Here is a 16340-nt window from a genome sequence, read left to right on the forward strand (position 1 = left end):
CGAATTTCTACTTCAAACCATAAACAGAGGATTCAAATTTCTTATGGGCTCCAATAAAACTTAATAAAGCCCTGAATTAAAATATAAAATATAAAAAGAATTTGCCTTAAATTTAGGTAACTATATTTACCTCTCGTAATGTAACCAAAGTTTTTATATCAATAGTTGCTCTTTTCACAAGCTCCTTATTTTCTTTCTCTAATTCTTTCAGACGAATGCAGGATTCTTTATAAATACTGATCTCTTTGAAAAGAGTTTTGTTTTCTTTTTCTAAATTTCCAATTTTCACATTGTTTTCTTCTAATGTGGTATCTTTTATTTCTGCTTGCTGTCGGAGTCTTTTATTTTCCTTCTCCAGTTGTTTCTTATCCTTCTCCAGTTGAGAAGTCTCTTGTTCTAATGATTTATTTTCTTTTTCTAGCTGTTCTAGTCTTTTGCTAGATATTTTTAACTCTTCCAGGTTTTTCTGCAATGTTTGATTTTCCACCTCTAAGTCTTGTAGTTCACTCTCTAACTGTTGAATCTTTTTATTGCTGTTTTCTAGAGCTTTCTGTAGCCTTTGATTTTCTGTATCTAAACCCTGGTAGCTAACTTCTAAGCGTTCTGTCTTCTTGAAAGATGCTTTCATGAGTTCCAAACCCTTCTTAAGTTGCTCTTTTTCACTTTCCAGTTCTTTATTTTCTAGTTGTAGCTGAGCCATTTTCATGCTTGCACACTTCAAAGATTCCACATTCCTTCGCAGTTCCAAGTTTTCCTCATCTAGTTGGGAATTCTCTTTTTCTAGGGATTCTAACTGAAAAGTAAGGTTTTTAAAGCTATCCAGTGTTTTTTTTAACTTCCTGTTTTCTCCTTCTAGCTCTGAATTTTCTTGTTCTAACGCCTCAATTTTTTCACAGGTAATTTTTAAATTAGTTATCTTTTTCTGTAACAATTCATTTTCTTTCTCAAGATGATGCAACTCATTTTCAAGTTCTTCTGCTCGTTCTCCTTTTTCTTTGTAGTGTTCCAATTCTTTTCTAATTTGTCTTTTTTCAAACTCAATCTTGCTTAGCTTGCTACTTGTTTCTTTGATCGATTCATGGAGAATTTTATTTTCTTTTTCAATATCTTTCACCCTTGCTTCAGCACTTATCTGGGAGCGCTGCCTTAAGGAAGACACGGTTTGATTCAGATGTTCATTTTCCTGTTCCAATATTTTAATCTAATTATAAAGAACAAAGGAGAAAATTAAAAACTTAATTGAGCATAAACAAAATATTTTTAATTATAGTTTCTCCTTTCTAAAAAATAACAGGGAAATCAGGACATAAATGGGTGCTAATTTCTATCTTACTTTTTTAATTCTGACAAATATTTACTGAGAGACCCTTGTGTACATGTACTGCCAGGTCCTTCTTTCCTTAAGGAGTTCATAATGTAAAGAAATGGTTAGGAGAGATGTATTTAATACTAATCAAAGTGATCTTCGGATTATTCATAGTTACATGTTTTAAATTCAAATAAGAACACAGGACTTTTTTTTTCCAATAAATTTGCAATGCATATACACAGTGGGTTCTTAATGAATATTGCTGTATTTATATGTGTATATATATGGGTCTGTATTCATTCCCCTAAGAATTCTAATTTGGAAACATCAAAATAACAAAATCCTCTGGTACATCTGAAAACTAATCCATCCAATTTATATCATGGCCTAATTTTGTGGTTCTCAAAAGTCAGTATTAAATAATCCCCTGAGAATACAGATTCATGCTTAGCTCTAGAATTTTTATTCTGCAGCTCTATAGAGACCTATATTTTTATAGGTAGCCTGAGGACTACACCTGGATAATATTAAAACTAATCATTTTACTTCTAAAAAAGTAACAAACTTTAAAATAGCAGGTTAATCAATATATCCAATTCTCAGTTTCCTAAAGCATCAAATGAGAAAGACCAATAAACACTTGAAAGCAAATGAGAATGTATCCGAGAGGTAGCAACCACATCCCCCTCTTCCTCAGGGTTGGAGTACAGCTGCATTTCTCCCCAACTCCACTCAAAAACTTTATAATCTTCAGTCTTATTTCACAGACACTTGAAAGCACAGGTATCGCAAAATTTTATACCAGATAATTTTTAAGCATATTGACCATTTAAAAAATTCTAAGCTTTCCCTTCAATTTTCCTAAAATACACAGGATAGAAAATGAAGTAAAACTATAGTTACTCTAAAATTTAAGCAATTCTAAAATATTTGCCTTTCATGTTATATGAACATTTTATTTGCCTAAACTTTAAAATAACTTTTGTTAACACACTTCAAAGCATATTGCTTAATAGGAAATTTATGAACCTGTCTCTCTGAATTTTCTCTAAGTGTTTCAATTGTTTTCTCAAGTTGAGCTTTCTCCTTCATTAGATCCTTGCTTAAATTCTGACAATTCTGAAGACTTTGCTTTTCTTGAATAATCTCATTTTCAAGAATTTCAACCTAGAGAAAATTAAATAAAAAAACAATGTATCATTAAGTATTTTACAACAGTGTAAACATGTAAAAACAAAAGGTAATTTTCAAAAAAACCCCCAAAAGACAATTTTCAAATAAAAAATTAAATACAGTTTTAACACTCAAATGGTGACATTTAAATACTAAGTAGAGAAATTCAAGTAATATTTCATGCTTTTAGCATAGAATACTTTTAGCAGCTGTATAAAATATGCAGACATGACTATTTTTCATAACCTGTATATCTTTGAAGGGTACATTGCTACTTCTAAAAACAAAGATAAATCCAAGTGAATATATGATAATTATATGCTATATGAAGACTGTACAAATCTTATTGAAAGGCTCTTTTGGCTTGAGGAGATTTATAAAGTAAAACTTTACAGTCAAGTAATTTTTCTGAAGAAGGAAGAAGAGAATATAAAAGCATGAGTGAAAGATAAGAAATAGTAATTTAAGTTTAATAAGGAAACAGACAGAGATTAGGTTTAAAATAAAAAGGAAAGAGGGAGAAAAACGGAGAGCAATACTAGAGAAAAAAGGGCTGAAATAAACTTCAGCATATGTTTATAGTCTAGGTTTAAATTTATTTTCAATTACACATTTTAAAGATATGATCAGGTATGTGGCTAAAATAAAGATAAAATAGCAAAATACCAGTTTAAATTATGTCAACTTGATTTTACTAGTATTATACAACATATTCAAACCAGGTAATAAAAGAAAATATAGATTTAGCTGCATAAAATATTCCACTTCAAGTTTAAATATTAAATCCTTATGTCAATAATGAAGAAGTTTAAGAATTTGAGTAGTCTTACATAAAGCAAGTTGAATTTTCCTATTTTATTATCAATGGAAGATAGCCATATATGGAAGACTACCTTCCAGTAATATATCAAAAGCATAAAGTCACAAATATTATCCAGTTACTCAATTCAACATAAATATGTTCAGTAAGGTTTTAGTTATTAATTATGAATCCAATTCTCCCATTAAAGACTGAAATATATGGGTAACAGTAATTTAATTAAACTCATTTTTTGTCTTATATCAATGGAATTCAGGTGAAACAGTCAGTTTACCAAAGACACCTTTCATACAATGGATTTATTAAAAAATTTTTAGAATCAATAAAAATGTGTTAGAATTGAAGGCTAACTTTAAAATCAAATTATAATTTCCAGACCCAATTATAATGATAGCCAAAATAAAACTGTTCCAGGTTCTAAATAGCCACTCCTACTTTTATATTATATTGATTGCAAACGCTTATTAAGATTATTTGGTTAATGGATTAAAGATGATGCCAAAAGGTTTTAAAAGAGTAAAAATCTGGCAAGATAATCAAAGGGTCAAATAAATACAAAATGCAAAATAATACGCATTATTTAAGGCAGTGGTTCTCAATGCATGGTTCCAAAAATCTAGGAAGACCAACACTCAGGAATTTCTTAGAAATGAGAATTCTTCGCCCCTACCCTAGCCCAGACCTAACAAATATGAAACTCTGGGCATGGGACTCAGCAATCTATTTTAACAAGTCCTGAAGGTGACTCTGATGCATACTACATAGTTCAAAAATCACTAGTCTAAAGGTGAGGGAGATTTTCATAAATGAGTCTAGAAACCCAGAATCTATAAAGAAAAATCTAGACATGGCTGACCAGATATAGAAATAAAAAAGAATACATAAACACATGTATAAGAATATTTATTACAGTATTGTTCTCTGTGACCAAGACCTAAAAGCAAAAGTGAAAGCACATACTGGGGAGCAGATGTGATGGGAGATATTCATGATAAAAATATTGTGTATGTTGTCATGATACAATTCTATTCATCTATAATATATGTATGTGTGTATGGAGAAAGACAGTCAAAAATAAATTACTTGGTCTGTTGCACAACTGGAATATTTCTGTTGAACCAAAACCTAGTGAAAATTCAGGTTTCATAGTACCTAAATTGTGGCCCTTAAATACCATTTCCCACTAAAAGAACAAGGGCTTTCTGGAGAAATGGCTATCTCCAGATCTGGGCAGGAAATGTTTAAAAGAAGTTTATTATGGCAAAGGCACAGAGGTTTACAATGGGTGCTAAGGTTGTGTCACAGGAATTCAGAAAGTAGCTTAGAGACATAGGATGTAAGAAAAACAAAGGCAGTAGATTGAAACACTTCAAATATTTTTGAATCCCTGAGTTCATAAAGACACTAAAACAAAAAACTCACTCATTACTTATCTCAGGATATGAGAAAATCAATTCATTACCAGGAAACGGGTAAATAAAGGGAAAGAATCAAACATTCAACCTGCTTTTCCCATGAGGGTTCCTCATCAGGATTTTGCAACTTCTGTTGAATTAAGGGATCAAAGCAAACCTTTTTCCATGACAACTAACAAGACAAAAAGAAAGACAACTAGACATGTACCTCCTGACTGAAACAGACTCCTTATGAATATTCTTTTTTTTTTTTTTTTAGGATTTTTAGTTATTTATTTATTTGACAGAGAGAGAAATCACAAGTAGGCAGAGAGGCAGGCAGAGAGAGAAAGGGGAAGCAGACTCGCCGCCACGCAGAGAGCCCGATGCGGGACTCAATCCCAGGACCCTGGGATCATGACCCGAGCCGAAGGCAGACCCAGGCACCCCTCGTTATGAATATTCTTACTAAAACCTCAATTTGAACCTGATTAAGACTACAGATAAAATAAGAGCTATTTGGAACAAAAGAACTTGTGAGGTGACATAAAAAGGATGCAGTGAATCTTGCCATTTGCAACGAAGTGGATGGAACTACAGGGTATTATGCTGAGTGAAATAAGTCAATCAGAGAGAGACAATTATCATGATCTCCCTGATATGAGGAATATGGGGGCAGAGTGGGGGGCTTAGGGAGTAGGGAAGGAAAAAATGAAACAAGATGGGATTGTGAAGGAGACAAACCACAAGAGACTCTTAATCTCACAAAACAAACTGAGGGTTGCGGTGGTGGGGGGGTGGTGTATGGAGAGGGTGACTAGGTTATGGACACTGGGGAGGGTATGTGCTATGGTGAGTGCTGTGAAGTGTATAAGGCTGATGATTCATAGACCTGTATCCCTGGGGCAAATATTATATGTTAATTTAAAAAATTTTTTTAAAAAAGTATGTAGTGAGTAAAATCTAGATTGTGGTAAACTAAATTTCTTTAACAGAAAAATACTACGTATACAGTTTAGTTTTAGTTTACACTAAAAAAGACAACAGACATCAGTTGAGTGTATAGATCTTATTCTAATTCAGATTTGAACAACATGCCAAAAAAAAAAAAAAAGCCAATAGAGTTGGAGAAACTGAAATGCTAACCAAACTCTATTAAAACTTTTTTTAAAGATTTTGTTTGTTTGACAGAGAGAGACACAGCAAAAGAGGGAACACAAGCAGGGGGAGTGGGAGAGGGAGAAGCAGGCTTCCCACTGAGCAGGGAGCCTGATGCTGGGCTCAATCCCAGGACCCTGGGATCATGACCCTCATTGAAGGCAGACGCTTAACAACTGAGCCACCCAGGTGCCCCTCTATTAAATTTTTAAGCATGATAATGTCACTGTTCTTGTTTTTTTTGTTTTTTTTTTTTAATTCTCACTTTTAAGAGATATATAATGAGATACTTATTGGTAAAATGATACATTGTTGAGGATTTACTTCAAAATCATCTAGTGGCGGTGGGGAGAGAAAAAAGGGTAGAAATAAGACTGGTTACAAGTTAATAATTGTTGATGCTGAATGAATATAAAAGTTCATTTGTGCCTGAAAATGTCAGTAAGTTAAAATAATAAGAGTACATTAAAAACTGGAAAATAAACCTTTAACCACAGGGCTATTTATACTTCTACATATATTCTCTAACTTACATTAAACATTAGTTGTTTTTTTTTTTTAAAGATTTTATTTATTTATTTGAGAGAGAGGAGGTGAGAGAGAGCATGAGCGAGGAGAAGGTCAGAAGGAGAAGCAGACTCCCCGTGAAGCTGGGAGCCCGATGCGGGACTCGATCCCGGGACTCCAGGATCACGACCTGAGCCGAAAGCAGTCGTCCAACCAACTGAGCCACCCAGGCGTCCCTAAACATTAGCTTTTATTTACCTTTTTACTTAGTCTTTGATTTTCTTTTTCAATTTTCAGGATTTTGGAAGTGTTGCCTTCTGCAGAATCCATAGTACTCCGAAGTTCTTCTACAGTTTTTGTAAGACTCTGGTTTTCCATCTCCAATTTCAATAACCTGCTTGATGTTAACTCATTCACCTCATGGCCCAAGGATTTTTGTGGTGCTATAATAATGAAGAATACTGTCACTAGTAAAAGTATATATACTCAGTATTATTTAAAATGAGTGTAAAAGTACTATATCAGCTGGTCCTTAATTTTATAAAAAATTTATAATTATACAAGATAGACAAATGGAAAAAAAACAGAAAAAAGATAGGTAAATCTTGAATTTTTAATGCATCCATAACCATTCTAGAGAAAAAAATATATAAAATTTAGACTGAACAGACTACAGAGTTTCAGTTCTAATTTCATGAGAAATTTGGCAATGTTCAAGCCACTTTAACCTCAGTGAATCTCAGGTTACTTGTACAAAATATAGTTATTGCTCTGTGTATCTCAGAGAGCTATCGTGTGCTTCACATAGGTATAAAGCATATCCTATGCCACATCTTCAAAAATTAAAGGAATACAGTCTAAGGGGGAAAACAAGTCTCTATTTCCTAATCCTGACTCTAAGAAGGGAAAGACAGTATACACTGATCACATTGAAAAAGTCTTTCCCTAAATAAAGAATTGCTACTAAACTTGAGAATAAAGAGCAACATGTATACCTTTTTGTCAAAAAATTATATTTCTAAGTAGATTTTGGCATAATTACATTTTTTTAAAGTAAGAAAACTCAGTTTCTAGTTCTATATATAATGCAAACCAAAAATAATTATTTTAATAACCTTAAAGCAGATTAATTAAATATCTTGGATGATATAAAAATTAGGATTTAAAGTGAAATACAATACCTAGATTCATTTTGAAATCTTAGATTTCAGGAAGAGAAATGGAGAAGTACAGGAAGGTACTCTAGGTCTATCTTTGTGTACGTTTGAAATTCTCCATCATTAAGGAGAGAAACACACAAACATACATACACACACACACACAAAACAACATATTCCCCAACAAGCATACAAGCATACATTCTTTTCAAAATTAGGTATGGTAAAATGTCCCCCAGACTGTAAGTAAAGAAAGCCTCAATTCTGATTTCTAGTTTTTATTCTAGTTAGCATATTATTCTTTTTTTTTTTTTTTAAAGATACACTTACCTGTTTGACACACAGAGAGAGAGAGTGAAAGACAGAGCACAAGTAGTGGGAGCAGCAGGCAGGCAGGCAGAGGGAGAGGGAGAAGCAGGCTTCCCCCTGAGCAAGGAGCCTGACGTGGGACTTGATCCCAGGACCTGGGAATCAGGACCTGAGCCAAAGGCAACTGCTTAACTGACTGAGCCACCCAGGTGCCCCAGCATATTATTCTTTAATTGAAAGCTGGTACAACTGATAGTCATTGACTTTTTAAATTCCATTAGTTGTCCAAGTCTTACAATAAAACTTTACTTCATGATCAGTAGAAATGCATTTCAATTAAACAAGATTAGACTACAATACTCAATACACCTTAGTAATACTTTCAATAACGTGTGTTTCAAAGTTGCTTCAGGTCAGACTATAAAGAATTAAAAAGGATGCTAACAAGACAATTTTTAAAAGTAATCTCTATGTGCAACATGGGGTTTGAACCGAAGAACCGGAGAGCTGCATGTTCTACTGACTGAGCTAGCCAGGTACCCCCTCACAACATATTTTTAATAACATAGGAGGCTTCCTACATTATAATCTCTGGTGAAAAAAAAAGAACCTGCATTGTATATACACATTGATCTGATGAGGTCTAAAATGTCTATTTGTGTGTAGAAACATATTGCAAGCAAATTTTTTAAAATGTCAAAAATGACTGCAGAATTGATTAGTGATTTTCACTTCTTCCTTTATATTTTCCCACATTTTACAAATTTTCTAAAAAGCAATTCCCTTGAATAGTTAAACAACAACACGCCACACTGAAACAAGTATTCAGGGCTATGATCCTAATATGAATTGCAAGACAACTGTGATGATGATGATGACAAAAATAATAACAATAAACATTCAAATGCCTACCATTTACCGGTACTCTACTAAAGGCTTCATAAGTAGTAATGAATTCAATCCTGCAATATTCCTACAAGGCACATACTGTTATTGTTCCCAGATAACAGATGAAGAAACTCTTAATTGTCTAACTTTAACTAGTAGTAGAAAACATTTAAGTATGAATTATTCTCTTTATAACTCAATTCACAAAAAAAAATACAGTAAAAAGGTTCCACGAGTACTTTAAGTAACACATTTCAGCAAGTTCACTGGCTCAATATCATCACTTACTATGTAATGAATTTACATGGGATCCCAGAATTTGGAAGCAGGTTTTCATGTGTAAAATTAGGAAAAACCTAATGGTAGTAAATAGGATGAACCATCTGAAGAAGTAATTATCCTGTAAGCATCAGACTATAAGCTGTCTCAAACCTATGTCTACCTTATCACCATATCTTCAGGGCCTGATACAATATCTTATACATGATAGATGCTTAATATCTGGAAGGAAGGAAAACAGGTGAAATAATCTAACACTGGGTAACTGAGGAATTACGGAATTAATCTAATTCAAATAAATGCAGCATGGGCATAATTTAAATAAAGTAAATCAGTACTAGCATACTCAAAGCTATAACTCAAACAAGGAAAAAAGCCAAAAGTTATAAATTTATCTGGGTTCCTTTCATTATCTCTAGGGTAAAATTGGGCTGGACTGGTTGGTAGGTATGATGTTAAAATGGAATACATATATTGATGAAAGCAGCCCTTAAGATCCTTAACTTGTTTTACACTGGCTACATACTCACAAGAATCTTCCCACTGTGTTTTGACTTCTATTTAAGTTTGTGTATAGTTAAAGACAGGTTGATTAGCTAATATGACTTTTCTATTCTATTGAGTAGACGGCTTTCTTTCCTAAAATAAATTAATAAACTGGTATCCCAGATTCCTGTGATACTAATATGAAACAGTGCCTAAATGATCAAATCTTTTACTGTGCTCATAAAGTTGATTTTTAAGATGTGCAAAGATAAAGACCAGACCTGGGTACATGGATCTGTGAAATCATACTTATTAGGGAGACATATGGCCTCCTAGATATGTCCAGCAAGGGAAAATAAAGAATTGTAAGAAAACACCAAAAAATGTAAGCATAAATACAACTTCACGTATTCATTTATCCATTTAAATAAAAAAAATATTGGGAATACCTTCAGAAAGCTCGCTAGTTCTGGATATTTGTTCCAACTCCCAGCCAAGATGTAATGATTCATCCATACTTTGTTTCTGTGCCATTTCCAAGGTCATATTTTCTTCCATTAATTCTTCAATCTTTTTTCTATCCATATCACGTTCCTTTTTTATTGTTAGGGAGTAGAAAAAGAAATGAAAGCTCACCATTAGTGTAATTTCAAGCTAAATACTCTATTACTTAAAAACTGAATGAGGATAAATTTTAAGTTCCTTAAAATGTTTAGTTTGAAGATGATAATCAGTTATAATTATTCATACTGATCATTATATTGATCAGCTGTCAGATCTTTTAAAATCTTTTTTTAAACTTTTAAAAAAATTTTTATTTTTAAGTAATCTCTATATCCAACATAGGGTTCAACTCACAACCCCAAGATCAAGAGTCATTGACTGAGCCTGCCAGAGACCCCTGTCTGATGATATCCTTTTAAAGTGATCCTTGGGGACACTGAAGACTATTCTTCACATATTTCATTATATATAGCAAATGATTTCTGACTCAATATTAAATTTTAGCAAAGTTTTTTTAAAAAAATTTTTTTAAAAGATTTTATTTATTTGTATTAGAGACAGAAGAAAAGACAGAGATAGCAGGAGCGGGAAGAGGGCCAGAGGGAGATGGAGGAGACTCCCTGCTAAGTAAGGAGCCTCATGTGGGCCTCAATCCCAGGACCCAGGGAGCATGGCCTTAACCAAATGAGCCATCTACGTACCACCCCTAGCAAACAGTTTTATTTCTATATTTTATTTTATTAATTTTCTTAAGATTTTGTCATAGAGAGAGAGAAAAAAAAAAACGAGCACAAGCAGGGGGAGCAGCAGGCAGAGGGAGAAGCAGGCTCCCAGCCAACCAAGGAGCCCCATCCCAGGACCCTGGGATCATGACCTGAGCCAAAACCAGATGCTTAACCAACTGAGCCACCCAGGCATCCCTATTTCTATATTTTAAAGGCATATTTACCTAATAGCTTATTAGGTTTTTTCCAAAGCAGAAGACAAAATTAATAATTAACACCACTCTGTAACAAAAGCAAAAATTTGTACCACTCCTGTTTTTATAAAGAATTGGAAACATCTAATTTATTTAGCCATCTCTCCTCTGTTAAGGCCACAGGAACTAGTCATTATTGTCATTATGGGGAAATCAGATGAATCTGACAGATTTCATAAGAAACTGTGCAACTGTTCAATCTTACATTACTTACCATCTCCATATCATGCAGTTTAGCCTTTAGCTGTAAATTCTCTTTTTCTAATTCATGTAATTTATCAGAACGAGCTCTAGTTCCTTCTAATTGATCTTCCAACATGGTTTTTGTTTCTAATAAAACTTGATTGTCTTCTTTTAATTCCTATAAAAATTTCAAATAGGCTTTATCAGAAATATGCTTACATCTGTTAATTTTTCACAGCTCTGAAACAAAAAAATCTTTACTGTAAAATAAGACATTAAGCTGTCTTTATCAAAAGTTCTTTATGCAAGAGTAAAAGCTACTGAATAAGAGATGCAGTTATGTTTTCCTGGTTTCATTTTTTTTTTCCCCTCAGAATTTAACCTATATTATGCAAACATGATACTCAGTACTTAAGCAAGGATGAGTAAGACTACTATAATTTTACATAAAATTGTCAGGGCATACTTAAATTTCTTAGTCACAAGGATAAGGAACTAAGTAGAAGTAGTTTTTCTCATATTTAAGACACAAATCTCCATAGAATCTGGGCTAATGTTTTTTCTTTTGCTGAAATAGATTTAAAGACTTCTCTCTAAACTATAACTTGAACCTGAAACATTGGGTTTTTTAGTAAAATACCAGTATTTGAGCTAAGACTCACATAGGTCATAAACTAAGGCTCCTATCAATAAACATTTTATATCAGCATCTTGAGAAAATGCTTAAAATCCATACATAGGTTTTGAAGACATGTGCTCACAAATCTGTCTTCCTAAACTACATTTTGGTTTATAAGCTAAAGTCAAAAGAAAGTATATTAAAATAGTGGCATTTATAAGGATCTCTTAACAGTGCCATGCATATACACATAAGCATCTTGTCTTTGGTAACTACTCAGTCTATTTTCTGGTAACTTTTAGGCTAACATATTCTAACTACTTTCTCTTATAATGTTTTCACTTCTTCATTTTGCATACTCCTTCCTTCTTATCACAATACTGAAACTGATAAAACTCTCCTCTGTTTGCATAAATGAAAAAAATTAACTGAGAAAGAAAAACAGAATGTAGAAGCAAGGATCACCCAATTCTTGAGGTCAGACTGAACTTCTTCTAACACTGAACTGCAACCAATAAGTAAGAAAAGCTGTCTTTTCTAAATACACACACAGACACACACCTTCAGAAGGGGAAAGGGAGAGAGAGTGCCTTCTTAATCCTAGTTTAGTATTCTAAGTTGACCAATAATCAGAAATATGCTTTGATTTCACTTCTAGAAACAAGTTTGAAATCAGTAGAAGTATATATTTTGACAGTGAGGGAAGGACTTTAAGTCTTCCTTACCTATAAAGCTAAATAAAAGAATAAAAGCACTCCAAACAGTTCAATAAAATTAATAATGTCCAGAGATCCCTTTTTACAAATAAAGGCAATATGCTGATCTACCATAAAATAAGCAGGTGAAGTATTTATAATTTGTTCAACATTTCGAAAGTTCTTTAAGTTTATTATGTGCATTTTGAAAAATCTAACTTTTAAACAAAGTAATTGGAATAGCTTAAATTATGCAACATACCTCGACTCTTGCCTTATAAAATTCAATATCATGTAGTCTTTCTTTATATCTGCTGACTTCACTTTCGAGTTTATCCACTCTGATTGCTTTTTCTCGAAGTGCATCTAATTCATCTCGGTACATTCTAGCAGAACGAGCATCCGAAAGCAAATTCATGTTCTAAATATAAACAAATATTAGTATTTTCAATATTATTTTCTATTTTCAAATAGGTCATCTCTGGTTGCACAACTCAATGAATTTTCTAAAAAAAACCCCAATGAATTGTATCCTTTACAAGTGTGAATTTCACAGTATGTAAACTATACCTCAGTGAAGCTGTTAGATATAAGGAAGTTATTGATGATGGCCAGTACTGACAACTGCTACACCTCGGCCAGGGGCTGTACTGCCACCCTGGGCAACTTTGCCAAGGCCATTTCCAAAACCTACAGCTATCTCACTCCTGGCCTCTGGGAAGAGACTGTGTTCACCAAGTCTCCCTTATCAGGAATTCACTGACCATTCTGTAAAGACCCACACCAGAGTCTCCAGGCAGAGAACCCAGGCTCCAGCTGTGTGGCTATGAAAAACGTTAAGTGGATAAAAACCTGTTAAAAAGAAATAAAAAAATAAAATGGGGAGATATATGAAGCCTTTTAAAAAAACAAGAATAGAAATTATTTTAAAATGTATTTATATGCAAATATAAACGCTTACATACAAATTTTTAAATAATGATAACTACTTAGGAATGTAAAAACTACTCAGCATATTTTAAAATAAGTTAACCTTTAGTTAATGTAACCATTTGGAATTAAAGGTGCAAAAGTTAACTTTAAAATACAGGATAGTGAAAACACAGAAGAGGCAAACTGTATAACTAAAGTTGATCATTAGTTACTTTAGAGAAATTATGTTTCTATCCAAACGTGCTGTAACATAAAAAAATCCTACTGGGTTTTTCTAAACTCCCAAATGAATATTAGTTGCATGTGATTAGTGTTTAATAACATTTTAGACCGATATCAAAAATTCAATCTTTAAAAGCTCTTTCATAAACCTTTAGAACAAGTTATCAAAGCATGACCCAGGGACATCTGTGGGTCCCTGAAACCCTTTCAAGAAGTTCATGAGGACAAAAACATTTTCATAATAGCACTAAAACATTATTTTTTTTCGTTCTCATTTCTCATGGGGGCACAATGGAGTTTTCTAGAGGCTACACGGCATATGATATCTTAATAGACTGAATGCAGAAACAGATATGAGAATTTAGTAGCCTTTAATTAAGACAGGCATTAAAGACATTTGCAAAATGATTTTAAAAAAGAGAGACTTGCAAAAATGCAGAAGAGTAGCATTGTTCTAATTTGTTTTTGGAAAATAATGGTTATAAGCATACCACTTTTATGTTAACATGGAATAGGTTGAATATTATTTTTAAATAAATATTTTCTTAAATTCTAAGTTTTAAAGTACAGAAAATACCAGTAGATATAATCCTCATTAATTTTTAATAGTAGAAAAGAGCCTTGAGACAAAAAAAGATTGAAACTACTGTTTTACAGGGAGCACATATACAAAAAACCATGCTTCCAAGGAAGAACAGAATAGCAGTCACAGCATATCTAGAAATGAAGATTTTGATTCCCAGTCTCAATCATCTGAAAAGGTCCCAGTTTAGGATTCTGCAAGTGGAGTATTCCCTGAATTTAAAATAGCAAGTTAGGGAAAGTAAGGAGAAGAAATAATTGTCTAGCCCTACCACAATCCTTACCATTTATGGGTAAAAGACTTCATGCCTACCTCCAAATAAAAATGAAACATTATAAATATTAAAAGAAGTGAATTCTTAAACAGTCTTGGTTCAAGATTAAAAAAAAAACCAAACACAAAATTCTAATAAAATAAAAGTAACTCTTAAAAGGTAAAAAGTCTTGATCTTACTTAAAAGATAAAGAGTAAAAAATTAAAAAGCATTCTGTCATCTGTAAGTTAACATAGAGCACTCTCAGAGACTAGAGACTTAGGGAGATACACATTAAGCACCACACTTCACAGTAGAGGTGTTCCAGTTTCCCAGCCATGGAAGCCAGATATACAAAAAGAGAAACTTGCAACTACCCCAGTCCTAAGAGATTCCTTAGAATTCTAGGAAATTCAAAGAAAAGTATGAATTCTAGTAAAGTATGAATAGCACTGATATAGAAAATGTAAAGTCCAAAGACTGATTTCCTGGGCTCTGGCATTTTTGAACAGAAAAAACACTGAAAAAGTAATTTTTAAGCCCCAGTAACATCATAAAACATTAAGGCAGAGATTATAAATTTCAAGCAGAAAAATAATTTCCAATTACTTACTGGTCCCATATAATAAAAGTTTCAGGTACAAACCTCTTGTTGGAGCCTTTTTAGTTCTATTTCCATTTGCTCAAGTTCTTGTTTACAGTCCAACAACTGTTCAGTCTTTTCCTCCCTTAAATGAAAATTTTTAAAATAATCAGTTTATTGTTTTTGAAAACCATGATCATCTGCTTTAATACAAATGTATTATCATTACTGAATATCTAGTTGAAAATCCTATTAGCCATCCACTAATCCAGGGGGAAAAGACAAAGAAATGGATATTAGGAATGTGTGTGATTACATGACATCAATCAGATTCCCCCTTAAAATTCCCCAAAGGCTAATAACCTCAGTAACCAACACCCTCTAACTTCATAAGGTAGTTTCTCTCTCTTCATTTTTCTTGCCATCCCCTATTCTCACTATCCTTTTTGTCTTTCTCCCTCTCAAAGACACTGCAAGAGTTTTTAAGCAAGGCACTAGGATCTGGGTCTGAGTCTTAAAAGATCTCCAACTATTTTCAACATCTACAATGGTCTAAAGGAAAGTATATACAGCTATACAAATACATAAAATATATCCCTATTGGTTTCCTCCCAGTAGTCTATAAACATCTTCTATTTTCTCCTATTCTTCTTCTTCTTACACTCACTACTTTACTTCTCCCATTTTCTAATGCCCTTTCAGAGTCAAGCTGCTCAAACTCAAGTTTCCATTCACTAACTCTACTTTTCCACCTTCTGTTCTTTAATAAAAAAATGGTAAATGTTCATTGTATGAAGCAATCCACTGCTGACATTTCATCATACCTATACTTTTTTTTTGAGAACCATAATTTTTAATGAAGAAATAGTCCCTTGGAATTCCACTTTTCACTGTAATGAATAATATTTTGGTAAGTATACATAAAACACTGTATGTTTAGGGGCACTTGGCTGACTGAGTTGAAAGAGCTTGTGATGCCTGAACTCAGGGTCATCATGAGTTCAAGCCCCATGTTGGATGTACTTTACTTAAAAAAAACAAAACAAAACAAAACAAAAAACAATGCACCCACCCACTCCCCAAAACCTTGTATGTTTCAGGCCAGATTTATAAAAGTACATTACATGTTTAAAGGTTCTTGATATATACCATCAAGCAGCCTCCAGAAAGGTCATTACCAATTTATAATGCAATCAGTGTGAATAAAAGTGCCTATATGAAAAACAATTTAATAACTGAAAAATTCTGTGTTACTATTCTAATTTGCATTGGTTTGAATACTAAGACAACCTGGAAGAAATGGGTA

The 16340-nt window shown here is 33.0% G+C and overlaps 1 protein-coding gene across 4 annotated transcripts in view; it reads right to left on the bottom strand.

Annotated features, from left to right (window-relative positions):
• CCDC88A (coiled-coil domain containing 88A) overlaps window positions 1-16340 on the bottom strand; it is a 126109-nt gene that overhangs the window by 45280 nt on the left and 64489 nt on the right. For all 4 annotated transcript variants that reach the window (XM_044263984.1, XM_044263983.1, XM_044263981.1 and 1 more), the window contains 7 exons: window positions 15098-15179; window positions 12723-12881; window positions 11178-11324; window positions 9930-10074; window positions 6620-6804; window positions 2339-2476; window positions 131-1201 (listed from right to left, as the gene is read on the bottom strand). In XM_044263984.1, coding sequence (XP_044119919.1) covers window positions 131-1201; window positions 2339-2476; window positions 6620-6804; window positions 9930-10074; window positions 11178-11324; window positions 12723-12881; window positions 15098-15179 — 1927 coding nt within the window. The remainder of the gene's footprint in view (window positions 1-130; window positions 1202-2338; window positions 2477-6619; window positions 6805-9929; window positions 10075-11177; window positions 11325-12722; window positions 12882-15097; window positions 15180-16340) is intronic.

This window comes from Neovison vison, chromosome 8 (genome assembly GCF_020171115.1).
Source record: "Neovison vison isolate M4711 chromosome 8, ASM_NN_V1, whole genome shotgun sequence".
NCBI classification, from domain to species: domain Eukaryota; kingdom Metazoa; phylum Chordata; class Mammalia; order Carnivora; family Mustelidae; genus Neogale; species Neogale vison.